Source organism: Cydia strobilella, chromosome 13 (genome assembly GCF_947568885.1).
Source record: "Cydia strobilella chromosome 13, ilCydStro3.1, whole genome shotgun sequence".
In the NCBI taxonomy this organism is placed as follows: Eukaryota; Metazoa; Arthropoda; class Insecta; order Lepidoptera; family Tortricidae; genus Cydia; species Cydia strobilella.
Window position 1 is genome coordinate 6,262,969 of NC_086053.1, and position 20,611 is coordinate 6,283,579.

At 37.1% G+C, this 20,611-nt stretch overlaps 4 protein-coding genes across 5 annotated transcripts in view; all 4 read left to right on the forward strand.

Annotated features, from left to right (window-relative positions):
* The first annotated feature begins 439 nt into the window (after nucleotides 1-439).
* Nucleotides 440-3,331, forward strand: LOC134746566 (peptidyl-prolyl cis-trans isomerase-like 4). Its single transcript, XM_063680983.1, has one exon. It carries the CDS (start codon nucleotides 568-570, stop codon nucleotides 3,238-3,240), a length of 2,673 nt encoding a protein of 890 aa, XP_063537053.1. The 5' UTR covers nucleotides 440-567; the 3' UTR covers nucleotides 3,241-3,331.
* A 2,810-nt stretch (nucleotides 3,332-6,141) lies between these two features.
* LOC134746567 (putative neuropeptide precursor protein) lies at nucleotides 6,142-9,231 on the forward strand. Of its 2 annotated transcripts, XM_063680984.1 has the most exons (5): nucleotides 6,143-6,361; nucleotides 7,001-7,126; nucleotides 7,387-7,642; nucleotides 7,766-7,918; nucleotides 8,030-9,231. In XM_063680984.1, the coding sequence occupies exons 1-5, from the start codon at nucleotides 6,283-6,285 to the stop codon at nucleotides 8,571-8,573; spliced, it is 1,158 nt and encodes a 385-aa protein (XP_063537054.1). In that variant the 5' UTR covers nucleotides 6,143-6,282; the 3' UTR covers nucleotides 8,574-9,231. The 2 variants fall into 2 exon arrangements, with proteins under 2 accessions (XP_063537055.1, XP_063537054.1); XM_063680985.1 differs by lacking the exon at nucleotides 7,001-7,126 and having other exon boundaries at nucleotides 6,142-6,361.
* A 949-nt stretch (nucleotides 9,232-10,180) lies between these two features.
* LOC134746900 (putative ankyrin repeat protein RF_0381) lies at nucleotides 10,181-14,023 on the forward strand. Its single transcript, XM_063681472.1, has 5 exons — nucleotides 10,181-10,205; nucleotides 10,931-11,156; nucleotides 11,415-11,582; nucleotides 12,320-12,408; nucleotides 13,731-14,023. Exons 1-5 carry the CDS (start codon nucleotides 10,181-10,183, stop codon nucleotides 14,021-14,023), a joined length of 801 nt encoding a protein of 266 aa, XP_063537542.1.
* Nucleotides 14,024-14,447: 424 nt separating this feature from the next.
* The window catches only part of LOC134746568 (mitogen-activated protein kinase kinase kinase 7), a 39,036-nt gene continuing 32,872 nt past the window's right edge, over nucleotides 14,448-20,611 (forward strand). The window contains exons 1-6 of the mRNA XM_063680987.1: nucleotides 14,448-14,715; nucleotides 14,792-15,091; nucleotides 15,276-15,455; nucleotides 18,284-18,419; nucleotides 19,135-19,235; nucleotides 19,545-20,378. Of these exons, the coding sequence (XP_063537057.1) occupies nucleotides 14,626-14,715; nucleotides 14,792-15,091; nucleotides 15,276-15,455; nucleotides 18,284-18,419; nucleotides 19,135-19,235; nucleotides 19,545-20,378 (1,641 nt within the window). The 5' untranslated portion in view covers nucleotides 14,448-14,625. The remainder of the gene's footprint in view (nucleotides 14,716-14,791; nucleotides 15,092-15,275; nucleotides 15,456-18,283; nucleotides 18,420-19,134; nucleotides 19,236-19,544; nucleotides 20,379-20,611) is intronic.

Sequence of the window (20,611 nt, forward strand, 5' to 3'; positions counted from 1 at the left end):
TTATTGGTGTTGTTTAATAGTTATAGTTTGTCAAAGGACTGTCTCATTTCAAACATATACAGAGAGAATCATACTATCTTTGTCTTACACTAGTACTAGCACCCAAAAGAAAAGAATGAGTATAGTTTTTTTTGTTCTTGTTTACTGCCAATTTAGTTTGATCAACTATATTTATCTGACTTATAGAAAATAAAAATGAGTTTTAACTAAGTACCCTGAAAGAGGCATTACCACTATTACCAGGCATTACAAACAACATTGATGTGTAAAAAGTTTGGTAAAAAGCACATCGCATAACTTCTTGTAAACCGGAACGTAACGTGAAAATATCGAGGCCAACGTACGCAACGAAATACGACATTCCAATATACACCCTATTGCGACATATTTAAAACTATTTCGTTTGACAACATACAGAATAGTGACGCCATCCACCTAACGTAAAATGAAACTGAATAATTGAGGTTATCTTTCATTATTGTGATGTGTCAGTATTCATTGTAATCAAGTAAAAGGAAATAATTAAATTAAATTTTGACTATTGCTGTGCCAAATACTTTATAAATTATGTCTGTTGTGATAGAGACTACGCTCGGAGATATTACAGTGGACCTTTTCTTAGAACAACGCCCTATAACATGTCTGAATTTCTTAAAACTCTGCAAGATGAAATACTACAATTTCAACTTGTTTCACTCGATTCGAAGCGGTTTTATCGCTCAAACTGGGGATCCGAGTGGTGAAGGATCCGGTGGAAAGTCAATATGGGGACTTTTGAACGGTCCAGAGAAACGATTCTTTTCGGGAGAGAAAATGCCGAAAATACGTCACACTGATGCTGGACTACTTTCTATGGTTTGTACCGGGGAAATGATGGTCGGCTCACAGTTCTTCTTTACGCTTGGGCCGGACCTGGACTCACTCGACGGCGTCCATTGTGTCATAGGCGAGGTTACGGAAGGCCATGAAATTCTACGGAAACTGAACGACGTTATTTGCGACGAGACCCATCGTCCCTACCAGGATGTACGAATTACGCACACTGTTGTTCTCGAGGACCCCTTTAGTGACCCTCCGGGGTTGCGAGCACCTTCAAGGTCTCCTTCTCCTAGTGCTGAAAGATTGAAAGGTGGTCGTATTGCTCCGGATGAAGAACTAGATGAAGCTCAAGGGAAAACAGCTGCTGAAATACAGGAAATGATTGAAGAAAAGGAAGCCAAAGCCAGGGCTACCATCCTTGAAATAGTAGGTGATTTACCTGATGCTGATATAGCTCCGCCTGAAAATGTTTTGTTTGTATGCAAATTAAATCCTGTCACAACTGACGAAGACTTAGAAATTATATTCAGCCGCTTCGGTAAAATTGTTAGCTGTGAAGTCATAAGAGACAAAAAGACTGGTGACTCTTTACAATATGCGTTTATTGAATTTGATGATAAGAAATCATGTGAAGATGCATATTTTAAAATGGACAATGTATTGATTGATGATAGGCGCATCCATGTTGATTTTTCTCAGTCTGTATCCAAAATGAGATGGCTTGGGAAAGGTAGAGGAGTACAACATTTTAATGATGATGGTGAAAAAGTTCCAGAAAGTAAACAAGATAGGTCCAGGCGATCTAGGAGTAGAGAATATAATCAAAGAAGGCAATATGGCAGAGAAAAACACACAGACAATAAAAGAAATGAAGATAGGACTGATACAAATGTCACAAATAGAAGAAGTTATATAGAAAGAAGTAGAAGTAGGTCTAAGAATCAATACCGATCTAAATCTCGGAATTATCGTGAACTTGGAGAAAAACAATCCTCACGAAAATCTGATGAATATACAAAAAGAGAAAAAAGAAGAGAAAGAAGTTCTTCAAAATCAAAGACATCAAATAATAAAACTGAAAAATCTAACGGCAAAAAAGACAGATCAAGACACAGATATGAAGACAACCATAGAAGTAAATATGATGATCAAACTGGAGACAGGAACCAAGACAAGTCCCATCATAGGAGAGACCAGTCTGAGAACAGGAAAGATAATAAATCCAGGCAATATGAGGAGACTAGAAAAGATGATAGAGAAAATAAGAGAGATGATGTAAGAAAATCAAGAAATGAAGATCAGCAAAGAAGTAGAGATGTATCTAAGAATGATTCAAACGAAAAAGACCCTAGCAGAAACTATCAGTCTTCTAGTAAAAAATATGATGATAAACTTGATAGTCAAACACACAAACAAAGAAGTAGGAGAGAAGAGAGAAGTGATGAATCAAGAATTAGAGATGAAGAGAAAAAATCAAGGCAAATTGAACAGCAATCTGAATCTGACAATGAAATTCCAGAAAAAGAACACAAATCAAATTCTTATAAAGACAAACAAAACACTAGAAGTGAAGATAATAGACATGAAAACAAACACAAAAATAGAAATGAAAAAGAAAAAAATAGGGATGAAAATACATCAAGAATTGATCTACAAGACAATGTAAAAGAGAGATATGAAAATAATGAAAGTAAAAGTCTCAATAAAAAGATTAGTAGCAGACACACAGAGAATGAAGTAAATAGATATAAAGAAAGATATGAAAAGCATAACAAAATTAGAAAGGAAAAGGTCAATGAAGATGGTCTTGTACATAATAAAAATAGGCAGCATAATGAAACTGCTAAAGATGCTAAAAGTAAGAAGAAACATGAAAAACATACCAGTAGAGCTAGAGGAGAAGACCATAAATCAAGTGACAGACTAGAAAAGAAGGAGAGAGATAGAGAGGATAAGGACAGATATAGTAACCAAATAAAAAAGAAGAAACCTGCTGAAACAGAATCACGGGAAATTGAAAAGTCTACTCTTAAGTATGCAGAAGATGATCCCCAAAAGAATGAAAAAGTTAAGAAAAAGAAGGGAGAAATTAAAACAAAAGATGTGAAAAAGAAAGTTAGCGATAAAAAGAAGTCTTCCAATAAGAAAGACATTAGAAAGAAAAAGCGCAAACCATCTACTTCTTCAGATTCTGAAAGTGACTCGTCAGATTCAAGTTCTTCAAGTTCCAGTTCATCCAGCAGTGACTCAGACCATAGGAAGAAAAAAAGGAAGAGGAAGTATTCTTCCTCCAGCAGCAGTGACTCTAGTACTTCTAGTAGTTCATCATCTAGCGATTCGTCAACTTCCAGCTCTGATAGTGACGCAAAGAAAAAGAAAAATAAGAAGAAACGGACTATGACCAAGTCTAAAAGGAAATGAATTACAATGATAGTTATTTATTATGTTTGCCATACAATGTGCATTTTGTGTTGATTACAATTTAGCATTAAATGAAGTTTTTGTCTATTAAGTAGGTATATTATTTAGACTGCTACCAATACATTACAAGTGATCTAATTTATTTGCATTACACTTGCTCAAACCTACATGTACATAGACGTACAGGGAGCTAGTGCTGATTTACCTCCTAAAAGAATTAATATAGGTATTTTTTAATAATTTAATTTCAAGTGGAGTTTAATAGAAATGGCGAATAATTTAACTTCGTACTCTCGCACTTTTTAAGAAAAACTATGATATTAATTATCAACAGTTTCTACAGGGAGGTACTTAATCTTTTATTTATATAAATTTCTAGTTAAAATATATGTTCATCATTCAGTGAGAACAACCTTCCTAGAGATTTTAGGTTGTGGCCAATGCTAAGAAAAGCTTTCATGTTAATAAATAAATAAATATAGTTTGTCAAAGGACTGTCTCATTTCAAACAGACAGAGAGAATCATACTATCTTTTTCTTACACTAGTACTAGCACCTAAAAGATAAAAACGCATTTTATCCACTAGTGGGGAAAGTAATTTGACCTTGGAGCGTGTTTAAGTAGCTTTTGACCGATAACAAAACATAAAACCCTCATAATAATGGTTCGTTAGATATTAATTATAATTAAATAAATGGTTTGAGAATTTAATAAAAAATACTAAATTTAGCTTTGTTTAATAATTTTAAGTCGTAAACCTTAAAATTCCATAAGAAACATTTGTTTTTTTTTTAATGATGTTGAATATAATTCTGAACGTACAAGTCGAGTCGATGCAATTTCAAAACGCATCTTAAGAAATGTCAAAAAATCATTTTTTCATAAAAAAAAATTAATATATTGATGATAATTATAATTAACCTGATGAATATTATAATGTGTACAAATAAAGTGTTATTTTTTATAAAGCTGTTTTTTTGCATGTTGCTCTTTCCTCGCTATTATATGAGGTGAAAAGTTTTGTATTACACACGGGTGCAAATGTATTTTACTTCTCGTGTTGAAACACTCACGGGTAAAATACAACTTTGCACCCTTCCCTTCTCTAAAAAGTTGTCATTCAAGGTCAATATCATGTTTCGTTGGCCAAACTCTAATCGTAAGGAAAATTACAGTCATTACAATATTGGTACCTATGCTCAAAAAGGTATCTGTGTGGTATACATTGTAGTTGTAGTGTAGATTGTAGATTAGTACATGTCCAAAATGGGGCGTAAGTTAAACATTGCAAACGAGAGTATAGTTAAATCGCGACGGCTTGCCGGAGCGATTTATAGACTCGAGTTTGCAATATTATTAGATTATTACGCCCCGAGTTACACGCAATGTTTTTCATCACACTTGCGATACAAAAATAAAGTATAGACAAAAATCTGTCATTTATAATAGGTACTAGAAACTTCATAACTCCCTAGGGAAAACGCTTTTTCTATAGTTTCCGCTAAGCCTGCGTGCAATTCCACATTTACTGAGCGAGTGTGATGAAAAGGTTCTTTTTTAACCGGCACTCGATATCTCGATAGCTCAATCAGATTGGCTGATTTGTTTGTGGTACTTAGGTACATTCTATTTTGTACTTGGCTAAGATTACCTAACTATCTTAACTAGTCACAAACATATTAGAGTAGAACTACCTAATAATAAGTAGACCGGGTCGGGGATGAAAAACCCCGGGATTCCCCTTAATGGGGTTGTTGGAATAACCTAGCTTTATCTCATGAGATGCAGTATTAAGTACCTACCAACCTACTTAATACTAGACTATTATAACTAAAAAGACTAGGTAGGCTTTGTAGATGCCAATAACGCGCGTAGGTATACATAGTATACCCATTACCTACCTACATACATAAGCCATAATATTAAAAATGTTTTTCATTTATATATTCTGGTCTAGATAAGTAAAAATAAAAATGAGTCCCAGACTCGTTAGTCGTTACCTAGAGCCTAAAGTAATATCACAGCAAAACTCATTTCCAGAACGGTAGTCGCATCATAATATTTAATGTACCGAAATTAATAATCAACGACGCCGGCCGTCTCGTCGCGGCGCTTAACTGGTATTTTATAAATCACTCCGTTTATCTCAGGTCTGTCACGTTGGGTGCCAGGGAGGAACTGGGTATACCTGCCGTACCCTGCTAATATTTCATACATAGAGAAATGTTAACGGTATCAAATTAAAAAAATATTTTATCAAGCTGTTTCCCCACTTATCGTAGGGAATACAAAACTGGCATTTACCGGTTTTTGGTAAAAAATACCGATTTTTCACTTAATCCGGTAGTTAATAGTATTTTATTATAATTATATAAATACATATATTATACACTTTTACCGGGATTAAACAAAGCAGCTCAACTCAACTCGCTATCCGTGTATAAATACTCGTAATTGCTTACCAGGACTTGAACGTACTAAACGCGGGTACTCGACTCAAGGCACGCAATCTCGTCTATTTCATGCCTACTAAAGGACATTTTCTACACTCGTAGCGCTACGTCGTAGCCAATAAATAACACGGCCTTCCGAAAGTTAGAGGCAAAATGACAACGTGTCGTAATTAGCGCTGAATGGGTTAACTTGGTGATTTTTCTACTTTGTACTATTCATAAACAATACTACTTTCTCACTTGAATGCGTCCTATTTTAAACATAAGGGTAGGCAATCAAGCTATAAATATCCTCATAAGTAGCAAGTATAAGTAGCAAGTTTCTGGCATTAACAACAGGGTAAGGTCAGGAGTTCAGGACCCGAGGCCTGTCTGCGTCAGAAGATGTTTGTTGTCCGGTAATCCGTCTCTGTGTGCGTCCTTACTGCGCATGTTACGAATTTATCGACAACAGACCGGGTTTTCTCTCCAGTGAGCTGTTATAGGCGACACTTGTGCTCCGCTAGTGGCCACCTAACAATCGCATCCGGTCCTGTATTTGCTACCTTTAAATTGTTAGCTCATATTCAATCTAGTACTGCCGTGAAGATGTTATACATTTCGTTAACCGCGTTGCTCGCGGTTTTTCTAGCAGTTCATGCTGTGCCAACCCCTACAAACAGCAAGGGTACGTATATTTATTATAGACTACACAATTTTCTTCATTTACTAATTTCACTCTTTGTTACATTTCGGCAATCATTATAACTACTATACAATTTGTTATTTTTAAAGGAAACTTTTGTTTTTTAATGACAGTGTACCAGATTGTGTTGTTATCATGTATTGATCAGCCGGTGCTCGCTGCGCTCTAAATTTAGCAACAGGTGTCTGCGCGGTTCCGGTGCTGCGTAGTTCCTTTAAGAGACACCAACTTCTTCTAACATAAATATGGAGCCTACCGCAATCCACCTATTTCTATTTATAGACCACTTATTGATCTATGGCTTTAAAATATTGTTTTTTAAGGTCATTAAATTGTTAACCTACTTCAACATTTTAAATTTTACTTACAGGTTTATAAAGTTAACTTGCATGGGGCTATATGTAGATGATTTAAAAGTAATTATAATGTGCGTTATCTCGACTAATCAGCCATTACTAATTTATTAATGCTATTGCATGCCCTTATGAGATAATTAACAATTTCGCAAATCAGTAAAAAAAATCTTTTCTGTAAGCTCGCTTCGGTATGAGCCTTAATATTAAAACTAGATAGTATATTGTTTTCTATCAAATAGACCCAAAACAATCAATTGAATTTTAGATGCCGGTCCAATTGGTGAACTACCTGAAAATTGGGACCAAGCAAAAGACGACACACAGTCTTTATTCCTCAACAAGAGCGACAAAAACGATTTGGAACCGTATCCGCTCGCGCTCAGCGAAGAAGGTAACAATGGCCACACCAAAGCGAGCCTCACTCACATCCAATCTTCTTTAATGGGACAGTTCCTGATGGCTGTCATGAGCTTATTGTCCGTCTTCAACAATTTCTACTGCGCGACTCAATAAACGGAATGCTCTTTTAAACGAATATTTCTCAACTGTTAAGTTGAAATTTCACAGTATATAACCTACATTAATTTTACTTATTACTTACTTCTTTCAATATGAATGTCTTCTATTAATTGTCCCTAATCTATATTTTAGGCAACTCTGAAGGATACGAACAGGGCGTAGCGCAGCGTTATGATGTCGCGCCACCGCAGGCTGATCTTGATAACCTTATCATGAGACCAGCATACGGAGCAGATCTGTACGCTGAGCCTCCGGGCAGGCGGGAGGAGGGCTTGTCCTCCGGGTACGACTCGCGCAGACGAAAGCGTGGGAGTGGGACAAAGGTTGGAGGAGCTGGTGCTGCTACCAAGGTAGCTACCAAAAACGGCTCGGGCAAGAAGAACCTTAAGTAAGTCAAACTGGTATACCTACAACTACATAGTAATTACGATACAATCCCAAGTCAGATTTTATTATAATACTTTGAAAAACTCAAAACTTGATACTTACACTTACTTATATTGATCGCCAGGCCCGAGGGACACGAGGCTCCTTTCCCAATTGATTCGTTGAGCCATGATCATGACCACCGAAGCAAACGTGGCAGTGGCACGAAAGTAGGTGGAGCCGCCGCATCAGCCAAAACGGCTACCAAAAACTCTGGGGGCAATAAGAAGAATTTTAGGTAAGCAACAAAAAAAAATTAACAGTTTTAAGTAGTTGCTAAAAAGCTATTCCATTAGTTTCCTCCATCCGGCAGTGAAGTAAAATATTTTCTTCCATTTTTTCTTTTTAGGCCCATTTCTGAACGCCGCAAGCGAGACTCAGGACTAAGCGCTGCCGATGTTCGAGCTCTTTTGAATTTGTGGGAAGCTCAAGAGCGAAGGAAGCAAGACAGTCAGTGGACAGCCAACCAATGGCCTGCAGACCGTTTTTATGGACGCGTGAACTCAGTCGACGATGAACAGCCCGAGGTCGATGAGAACGGTGACATCTGGTACAATGAGCCCGTGGTTCTCAACCCTCATGAGCATGAATACCCCCATCAACCTTCATACTTCTCTGAGCAGAACCGCATGGCACTAACTCGTGGCTACCCTGATGTGTATCCAGTCGACCCGGCTGAACTTGCCCAAAGATATGAGGAGGCCCGACGCAAGCGGCAATATGCCAACAAGATGAAGAGATTTATGGTGGCAAGGAAGCGCTCTGATGGCATGATGCATCAACCTAATAACTACAGGCCCAGGGACGACCTTTACACGCTTGCCGAGCTGCTCCGCTCTGCACCACGTGTGCAGGAACAAGACATTCCAGTCTATCGGCGACTGATACTTTAAGTCAATCCGCATATTTCGGTGTCCATTCGTTGCATCGCCGTAACAACTCTAAAATGATGGTCCTGTTGCTTCGATGTCAGAACAATAAATTTTATTAGTCGGATGGACGCCTATCTAGCAATTTGGGGCGGGAGATTGTCGCGCATTTAATTCGCAGTTTGTAGCGGATACCAGTTTAGTAATAAGTAGAATAGTAAGTATTAGTAACAAGATGATACGTCTTAGTATATTAAGTACAAGTCATTCTTCTTAATAAATGGAAAAAAGCGAAAAGGCCTAAAACACAATTACTTTGTATTAAATATAGACCAGTATTACGAACAATCAATGTTTTAAGATGGTTAGGTACAATATTACTTTGTTCTCTTTAGCCTAGCCTAGTGTGAAATACCTACGAATATTTTGTGTGACTATCCTCTACCTCGTTTCCTGCATATCTGTTCTGCATTCGTACGAATTAAACAATATTCATAATATATATAATAAAACATGTTACATTAATGTGGAAATTTAGAATCCGAAATGTCTATATATTTACAGTGAAGTCAAACTTCACATTTTATTAAATTAAATTATGCCTAGTATGGTTTAGTATGTGTAAATTATAAACTTGCTGTATTAAATTAGTATCTAATGAATAAATGTTGTTTAATTTGGCTTTTTCGTAATTTTAATAACCTAAATTCCTTAATATATACTGTCTCAAACTCACAAAGTTAAGTAAAGCCTCTTGTGTAGTTAGTGCAAGGTAGTAAGTAGTAGTCGTGTGTTCAATGCAGGTAATCATTCCGTAAAACTCTGGTTTCCTAGAATAGAGTGGTGCCGTCATATAGCGGCCGTCTCCATACAAAATACTAGGTACTCCATCAATATTTAGCCGTATTATTTTGTATGGACACGGCCCCCATACAACCATTTTAGTCGCAATTACTACATTTTTCGACACTTTTGTGTCGACACTCAAATATTCTGGTAACATTTTTGGTCCACATTATGTCCAGATTTGGTCATAAACTGAACGCAAAGTGCACACAATGTTTCGACACCTTGTTACCGGAAAGTGTAGACACGGTGACCACACTTAGTTACTGAAACAATTCTGGTCACATGTTACTACACTAAGTAACCAAAACTGAACACAGTCGCAACTGTTACGTTACGACACCGTTTCGACACATCTGACATTTAGTTACTACTTGAAAGCGGTCACTTTTGCGACAATTCTGCCATAAGAGATTGGCATCCTTTCTATACCATCCATACTTTGATGATTCTGCGACCGGAATGGTTATATGGGCCGCTATATGGCACCGCTAGCCTAGGAAAACCTTCATAGTGATAAACGCTAACCTGTCGTACTCTGCTACTATTTTATACGAGTATAATATGTCAGTGTCATATAATCATATTATTATGAGTGGTTTCCTTGTTTAGCTATTAGGTAACTGAAATTTATTTTAAGCTACTAACTAGTTTTAGAGTAGTCTAATACTCCCATGTTAATATGAGTGAAGAAATTGATGTAACATTCAGTAACAATAAGCGGAAACTTGTAAATTCGAGTCAACTGGACGCATGTACATCTGCTACTGATCCTTTTATCCAAGATGGCCCAGCCCGATCACGGTCAACGTATGAATTATTTTGTTTAGTGACTAACTACTCCAAAATGTTTCTGAAACGTTTATGCAAAGATTTATTTCAATCGCTGCTGGCTAAATTGTATTCTGATCGGGTGTTACCTGATCACATTGCTGAACTTATTAAACTTCACAAGCGGCTTCGGTTGGAACGGGGAGGGAATTTAGTGACTTACAGCCACTACCGTATACGGAGACAGTCTTTTGATGCATTGAGTAAAGAGAGACCAATTTCACTGGCCCACATCAGCGCCGCTGGAAATTCTCGTTCATACTAATAATAACATCCTATAGAAAAATAAAGCTAAAGATGCTAACTTCCTTCGATTGGTGCGCCTTTTTCAACTTTATGCCGCAGTTAAGATACCGAAATATTTTTCTACGCATACATTTTCCCCGAGCCCAGTTTCATGAAGATTGTTGATTTCAATAAATACCTATTTAAGAATACCTACCACCACAAAATAAAATATTGTCGGCTGTGATGAAATGAAAATGATTCAGTGTTATTAATTAATTTATAATCCATTTCTTTAAAAACGAACGAATTACCTAGATACAGGAAGAATCGGAAAATTCGCCAAAATGCAACGAGCCTTGTTCGTCACAACCCTGTTACTGCAAGTCTCATTTCCACATATATGTCGCTCTAGTTCGACATATTTTTTTCTATGATCTTTCATATTTCTTCCACTTCAATTGTTTTATAATTTCTAGCTTCCGAAGAAGAATCAGATAACTCTTGTGATCACAACTTTAGCTGGACCTCACTCCACTCGGACACTTCCGATGGCTATTTCACGACGGTTAAGAAACGCCAAACTCAGAACGAAGCAGTATCGGATCCTGCATTGGAGAAAGCTGTCCATTTCCTCCTATCTGATAACGATCTAATTTTAGCTTGTGAGCTTGGTGACAATGATCTAATTGAAAAGTTAATCAGGTGATCATTTTCAAATTTAGAGGTATCTTCGATTAGTAATTAGGCTATGCCTCGAGATAAATCATTTCCCTATAAAATCTTGAACAAACCTCTTTCGAGCTTTCAACGATTTTAAAATTAATAAGGGTTACTAATTGACAAGGGAACCCAAATAAAAACTGACGGTGCCACGTCATAGCGTGAACCTCGCTTTATTATGTTTTATAAATGCATTTTTTAATTGAATCATTAATTGGCATGGTTTATTTTTATTTTTAGAGAGGGTGTAAACGTAAATCTGAGGGATCCGATCGGTAGAACTGCACTGCATTTTGCAGTGCACAATGGTAACATTAGGGCTATCAAAATGCTGCTTGAAGCAGGAGCGAGTACAACTGTAATGGATAATGTCGGTCTGACCCCACTTCAAATATGCATCATGAGGAGGTCAGTTTTTTTTATAAACCTCTGAGGCCACAACTAGGGTTTATAAAAATACGCATGGTAAAATAAAGTACCTACCTCTACCTACGGAACCACAATGGAAGTATATAGTGTTGTCTGCCCAGATCTTTTTTTGCAAAATGATTTTCTTATATGAAAATGTCCATACAAAGCGACCTGTTTTCATTGCATTTGACGCATTCGGCGCATATGCGCATGGTTTACCTAATAATCTAATCCAATCAACCATTATTAGGTACTTTGTTATTCCTTAGGTACGGTCGCCATTTAACAAAGACATAACTTACCACATTCATTTTAGAGGAGACATGAATTAGGTAGCCTAATTCATGTCTCCTCTAAAATATGTACTTAGGACAACTAAGTAGAAACATATAGGTATGTATAAGTAGGTACCTACGTTGGCTTAAGTCTTTCGTAATAGTTACGTATATATACAAAGGCGCTTGATTTGACCCCTATTTACACATACACGGATTTTTTTTTCAACCCTTAGCATGGATAATATGGATTTTTTATTCGAAATAAAAATATTGAATTGAATTGAATTTAATTTAATTAGCATACTCTGCGAAGTGAGTGTGAGGATTGTTTACGGTCATACTGAACAGCTTTCATAAAAGAAGGAATCTTAAAATACAATACAGCTCACAACCCCCTTACCATATTACCACTTGCTTTTCGAGTTGCCGAGGCGAGAAAAATGTTAATTATTTCAGGCCATCTGTGGAAATTGCAAAGCTTTTATTTAGCTACGGAGCTGTCATTTTACCTCGGGTAAAACCTCTGAGCACAGGATTATTTTTACGTAAGCATTACCCATATTTTTCATCCCTACTAATATTATAATTATTATAATAAAATGTTTAAATGCGAATGTAACTCTTAGTTCTTCACGCTTAAAGGGGCCCACTGAGTATCAGTCCGCCGGACGATAACGACCTGTCAGTTGTTCGGAACTGTCAAATTTTTGTTCTAACTGACAGGCCGATATCGTCCGGCGGACTGATAATCAGTGGGCCCCTTAATAATTTTTAAATTTTTAGCAAGTTTAAAACTTATAATAATACGTTTCACCATACTCCCATACAATTTATTAAATAAGCAAACTGATGTATGGAGTGAGCACTCTAAGCTTACTCATTACTCTATGAACTTCCCAGCGAGGAAACTATTAGGTCTAGTTTAATTGTAACATTTGCTGCGAATGAAACTTAAATAGAAAATTAACGCTGTTTGTCACGTTTTCATATCCACAGTCCCCCATTTCAATCTCAAAATCAATAATCTCTCTCTTTTACGCCTCTTCCTCTTTTACGCCTTCTCTAATTACGCCTTCATTGGAGTAAAAGAGAAAGTTCATCGCAACATGCGAATTTCGGTTTTCGCGGTAGGCCCTCTGAATCGATTATAATGCAATTCTGGTATCTACTTGTGGAGATAGTTAGATAGAGTGCCAGGGAAGGACATACCTAGAATAGTTTTTTTTATCCTGATTCAGGTCATCAATCGTTTATTGCAAATCGTTTATTATATTACAATAGATGTTACAATGACCGGTCTGTTTAAGTTTACACGAGTTTCATTTTACCTATGTAACTTTACTTTTGAGTGGCATTAACGTGAGGCACTTCATTCGGTTCTTGTCTGTTTGTCTGATTTAATATCTTGTCTTTTTATTAATTATATAGGTAACAATTCAAGTCTTGGAACCCTTTACATCTCTGGATAATTTGATGATCTTTTATATTATTATATACCTACATTTTATCTCTGACACCTAGAGACTTTTACATCTCTAAACAATTTTAGTACTTCTGTTGTTTGTATATTTTTTATTAGTTTTTTTTTTGTGTAATTTGACATTTATATTTATGTATATAATTGTTTTTGTAATTTTGGGTTAATTTTATTGTTTGTAAAAATTGACATGTAAAAGTGCCCCTGTGGCCTATTTGCTGAATAAATGTTTGATGTTTGATGTTTAATGGAAAAAGATCACTTATATGCAGACAAAGTCGGTCGCTAGTATAATGCTCTTTTGTAAACTGGTCATAGTTTGATCATGATCCTTAGAAAATTGGTATTTTAAGAAGCACCCAAAACTATTTGCTGGACTGATTGTTTCAGAATTTACCATGATGTGTATTCCAACACCAGAAGAGACTGAACTTCTTGCTTTGCTCCTTGAAAAAGGGGCCTTGATCAACGATCCTAATGTACCAGGTGGTCGATCAGTGTTACATTTCGCTGCTATGAGCAATAATTGCAAGCTCATTCAGGTCTTAATCGAACTTGGAGCCGATATTTTTGCCAAAAACCACAGGGGTGAGACCCCTTACGATGTTGCTGTAACTTTTAAGTGTAAAGAAGCAATGAACTGTTTAAAGGATCACATGAATCTTAGTCCAAGCAAAAGCTGAATAATAGAAAATGGTTAATTTATCGTCAGGTTGATTTGTTCAAACCTCTACCCTTTGAATTTTGATTGGATTTAAGTATGTATTTAAATACATTTAATTTTATTAAAAGGTATCAGCTGTTAATGAATAATCACCGTTTTCATTGAAATAAAATTGAATAATACGATTTACAGTAGGTATAGAGTTAGACCACGTTAGACCAATAAGTGCAACGATTTTGATAGCACACGCAGTGCAAGTGTTATTATAAACGTCAAACTTCTGTGAAATTATGACGTATGAAAAAACACTTGCACTGCATTTGCTATCAAAATCGTTGCAGCCTTATCTTGGTCTAACTCTTTTCGAGCTTGATTCGAGATTTCTAGCTAAAAATCGGTATTCTGTATAAACTGTTGAGGACAACACTAAGTATGTGACATTTCTTCTTCAGTTTCAAATATGGCGGCCCTGTCGCAGTTGCTATTCTCTGCCAAACAAAACTGAGAAAATTGATATAACCAACCAATTTTACCTAATGATAAGTAATTTTAAATAAGTCTTTTAAATTAGTAATATTTGTAAGAACTAGTCAACTTGATAATGTGATATTTAGTGTACCCATGGCTTCCAATCCGCAAGATTCGCCTGTCGTACAGCAGACGTTAACATTTGTCGAAGAGATAAATTACAGTGAGATAGAAGAGTTACAGGTAAATATGGCTAAACAAACATGTATTTATTGGTGTTGTTGTTAACAGTGAGGTGATATAATCGGTTTGTCAACAGGTCGTAGGAAAGGGGGCGTTTGGTGTTGTGTGGAAGGGTCTATGGCGGAACACATTCGTGGCTGTGAAGCATATCAACTCGGAGGCTGAGAAACGTGAGTTCGCGATAGAAGTGCGACAGTTGTCGCGTGTGTCGCACCCGAACATCGTGCGGCTGTATGGGGCGTGTACACAGGGCACAAATGTATGTCTGGTGATGGAATATGCTGAGGGGGGCTCCCTTTATAACGTCCTACACAACCGCCCGAAGCCTAAATACAATGCTGCTCATGCTATGAGTTGGGCTCGGCAGTGCGCAGAGGTAAATATTGACCATTATAGCTTGTTTGTTGCTCATGGTGATGTTGTATTAGCTTGATTATATTTAAAATGCTACGGTAGATAGCATACTGCTTGAAATGAGCCTAATGTATTGACATAAGCATTGAAATCCATATATTATAATAATTTCAACAAATGCTGATAAATTCATATTTTAATTCCAGGGTGTTGCATATCTCCACTCAATGAAGCCCAAGCCTTTGATACACAGAGATTTAAAGCCCCCGAACCTGCTGCTGGTGGGTGGTGGGCAGTGTCTGAAGATTTGTGACTTCGGAACTGCTGCTGATAAAGCTACATACATGACTAATAATAAAGGCAGTGCAGCGTGGATGGCTCCTGAAGTAAGTGTATTATTTTACTCTTATACTCTGTCTGTGACTTGATCTACATAGAAATTGTTAACACTTTGACTGCCAAGGATGTTAACTGACATGCGCAATATCAACCTTTGTGCATTTGGACAAGGTTCATGATGATGTTCTGGGCACGCGATGCAAAATGTTAACACTTACTCCAGCATTTATGCAGTGCTGCAGTGAATGAGTTTACATAAGTTCTAAACTTCACCCAAATCTGTTCAGCTGTTATTCCATGATTGAGTAATTAGTGTTTACAACCCAACACCTTTGTGGCATACATTAATAAATAGTAAGTTGTACAAAGTACACAGAGTACACACTTTTTGAATTAAAAGACAAAGTAGATAACAGGCAGTCTTGTCACTAAAGGGTCTCTTGGAAACAACTTATGACTGTGAGTAGCATGAGTGTAGTTAGCCATAGTTGGGCACCATTAATCAAATAGTTAACTTCGTTAATCGCTAATCCGTTGATATAAAGGTTAAATGTTAAAAAACATCACATTTCAGACGAGTTATCAGAAGTAACGTTAATCGTTAATCCATTAACACTTAACAAAAACAGCTTTTTTTGTGTTGTTTGTTGCGATACTTGCGATGGTGATCTACTTATAAAAAATGTTAGTTTGGGTTCTGAAAGTTAACAGATTAGAAACAAAAATCGGCCTAGAGCGTGTCGGGCCACGCTTAGTGTATTTTGCCCATCCGTCACTATAGGCTGCTTTAAACGGGGGCTCTTAGACGGGGAGATTATTGAAAGACCTATCTAACGACACGCCACACCATCATCGGGTTGAAGCGAAAAAAATAATTCATCCCCATGTAGGTGAGGTACTCGAAAAAAATGTTTGTTTGTTTTTAGGGTCCTGTACCCAAAGGGTAAAAATAGGACCCTATTACTAAGACTCCGCTGTCCATCTGTATGTTACCAGGCTGTATCTCATGAACTGTGTTAGCTAGACAGAACTTCATGAATTAACGATTAACGAATTACTGCCCAGCTATATAGTTAGCAAGGTCCTCCTCCACTTCTCCTCCTCCTCCTCCTCCCATACCATAAGGAGGATCCTCTCATACTCCAGTCCACATATCTCTAGTCATAGATCAATTACCAGCTGACTGCATTATTATACAGGCTATGTTTCTATACAGCTCTCAGGGGTTAGCCGGGTTAGGTTCACCATGTAAGCCCCTTCTAGTCTGGCCTGTGGAAAAAATGGCTGACCAAATGCCTTACCTGCAACAGTGACAGCGGCTATGAAAGCCAAGTTTTCGCCTCGGCAAAGAGAATATATAGGCACAGATTAGTAAATATAGGATAGAGGGGTACTGTCATAGTAAATTTTGTAGTTACAGTTAATTTACTGTCATCTATCGACACACAATTAAAACTAAAAATAAAATTATCAGAAAATGTAGGTATGTATATACGGATGAATAATTTTTTTATATGTATTTATTATTTTTATATGATTTTGACCCATTTTCTTTCACTGATATGTGTTAAAATCATTAAATCACAAACGAAACGGTCAACGCCATCTAAACGAGAATAAGCCATAGGTTGGTATTGGTGGTAGCGCCATCTGGGCGAGAATCAAATTTTCTTGATTTCCGAGGCACGTTTGTTCCTTAAAGACTTCATCTTATATGGAGTTATAATAGGTCTTTGATTGCAGTGTGGCCCTTGGCTCAATAAATTTAAATACCCCTGTTCTAAGGCATAGTGATGAATTTATACTTAGCCTAGACCAAGTTCTTATTCTTGTGATTAAGCATTCTTTACTCGGAAGGGGTTTGTTTATTAGTAATTTATTTCATTAATGCCAACAATTCACTTCTTGCTATGTTATCTTATCACATTGTATGGCTTTTATAAGGAAAGAGAAATGCAAAATATATTTTTTGGATTAATATGGATATTTTTTTTGTGTAATTCGACGTTTAGACTGGATACATCTCTAACAAAGTATCTAATATTTCATTGATTCCATATTTGTAATTGTATTTTATAATTTTTGGTTAATTTTATTGCTTGTAAAAATTGACATGTAAATGTGCCCCTGTGGCCTATTTGCTGAATAAATGTTTGATGTTGATGTTATGTCTTTAAAATATTTAGATCACTACGGTTTCACTCACTCACACTCACTATTATTTTTAGTCGCTTTTGGCGACATGTTTCGGACTCTGCGGGAGTCCTTCCTCGGGCACGAGTGTCCGTGGCGGCTCTACTCCGTGCACTGAGGAAGGACTCCCGAAGAGTCCGAAACATGTCGCCAAAAGCGACTAAAAATAATAGTGAGTGAAACCGTAGTGATCTAAATATTTTGAAATATATCTCACAATAGTTTAATTTCGAAAATATGACTTATATTGACCGGGATATAGACCGTGATTACCTTTTGATTTATTATTTGTGAGCTCCCGATATTCCGAAATATCGGGAGCTCAACTAACCGTGAATCTTTCAAAACTCTAATTCGAAAATATGTCTTTGTAGCTTTAAAAATATTCAAGGTTATTCGAGGTCCAGGGCCACTGCACCAAAAGGCGTAGGGCCAACATAGGAAATCGTTATCTGCCTCTCTATTCGAGTTACAGGGAGGCGTGAGAGTCAGACAATGATTTTCGATTTTTTGATGTTGGCCTTTAGATGGCGGCCCACTGTGCACACACTCCCGCTTCCTCAGCCCTGTAATCCCTGAGTTTCATGCACAATGTGTATAATTTTTTCTAGACTAAGATTTGAACTTACTGATGCAGTGTAAAATGCTCCAATATTTATGATATTATTTGTTTCTGTTCTAGGTATTTGAGGGCTCAAACTACACAGAAAAATGTGATGTCTTTTCGTGGGGTATTATTCTATGGGAGGTGTTATCTAGAAGAAAGCCCTTCGAAGAAGGTGGTTCAGCATTTCAAATTATGTGGGCAGTACATTTAGGTAATGTTTTATCACATACATCTTATGGTTAAAGAGTAGATATTTTTTACTTCACAATATATTTGTAACCAAGTTAATACAACCGCATAGATATCGTAGATAACGGAAAATGAATAAAATGCATAATGCCGCAATGAATAGGTAAACCTGAGGCCCTAATGCGAAAAACTAAAATCGAAATTTCGTTATCTGCCTCTCTCTCTTGCATGTTCGAGGCCGCTTAATTGTACGTATCGTAAAGCTAAAATAAAAGACCTACACTATTCTATACAGCTAGTATGGCGACGTGGGTAGGTACTTAAGTTGGGGCACTTACTGTGCTTACCATCCTACCAGTGGACAGTACACTCAGAGTTAAATAAATTGACTAGAATTAAAATTGGAATGATAGTATGTTGACCTTTTTTTACTGCTTTTGTTTAACTTGCCCTGTTAGTTAGTGTGCGTCAAATCTTGAAAGCTAAATTTTACCCACTTCCCGATTTCCGATTGAGCTGAAATTTTGCATACATATGTAAAACGGATGACAAATTGACAATGCAATATTATGATGACATGGAGCTGATCTGTGTTTGGGGTTTTTAGAAATGTTTTGATAAGTATTAGTTACCTGTGGTAAGAAAAGTACAGTCAGCTATAAAAGCTTGTACCAAAAATGAAATTTTTGGCAAAAATATTTTTGTGTATTCTATTTTTTTTCTAATGTGATTTTCAGGGCAAAGGCCAAATCTAATACAGGGATGTCCCGAACCCATTGAGCAACTTATGACACAGTGTTGGCACAAGAAACCAGCGGAGAGACCAAGTATGGCTAAGGTGAGCTGCCCTTAACACATTTGGCTGTATCATTTATACCTAATTTGAGCAAATATGACTGCGTCACTTTCGTTTCATATATTATACCCTCGAGTCCCCTGCCCCTAGGACTATGCCTGCATAGACAACGTAAAAAAATAAATAAAAAATAAATAATTCAAATAATTATAAAGAAAATTTGGTGTATTTTAAATAACATATGATTGATTGTTAATGATATATTTCGTGTGGTCCAAAGATACTCGCTGTTCAACTCGTAAATCAATCACTTATCACAATAAAAGTTTTTTTAACAATATCATATTCCAGGTTGTGGAGATAATGGCTGCGTTATGCGAATTCTTCCCTGGCGCGGACACTCCAATCAACTACGACGATTGCGAAGACGACGACTCTGAAAGCTTAGACGAGGAATACATGATCTCGTATAACGACACCATGGACAGCCTCGACCGCGAAAACCTATCCAACACCCCCACAAACTACCCTGTTGAAACCCAGTCCAACCCAGTACCTCTCCGAAACAAACCTCCCACCTCCCCTAGGCCCCGAAGCTTCGTCGAAACACAAGTTTCAAAGCTCCAACACATAATGGCTGCCGAAGCACAACCGAAAACATCAGCCTTAGCCAGGGAAGAACCCGACATACACAATCGGATAGGCCCTGTTAGCATACCACAGCAATTCAGAAAGCCGGAGTTAGACAGGTCACCAGTCATACAGACTACTTCAAGCTCTCCAGCTCCCGGCAGAGGCCCTTTAAGCGAAGGAAGCACGCCTCAAGATACATTAAGAGTTATAAGGAGTCCTAATATTTTCAGTGAGAGTTCATCGCCTAGAGGAATCTCTCCTATAGTCAATTATAACGTCGGCAATATGAACCCTAGGCATATAGACATAGAGCAGTATTGGAACAGCCAGAGCGATAAATTATCCCCCGCGAGGAGTCCTCTGGCCAGTAATACAGGTAATTCAGTACGTGAGGACTACAATCAGAACTATTGTGACAGATTAAGCGCAGGAAATAGTCCAATGACGCCAATGAACGAGTGGACATGTAACAATAACAAGATGTACAATGGAAACGTACAGAGATTGCCGGCGGACGCGAGATATACACCTTTACAGATTGAAGTAGATCCTGTGAGTAATGCTTTATATTTTGTATAAGTAATGCCCTAATGCAAGTGACACTGGCCCATTAGTTGACACACTCGAATTTTATTCATAACAGCTGTAGTGACAAATATCATGTCCATTATTGTAGTTAGATTGTCAAACATCTGGGTGTTCTTTTTTTTACAATTAGTAAAATAGTTGTCACTACATTTACTAGTAGTAAAGTTAAGGTCAAACTAAAATTCTGTGTTCCTGCC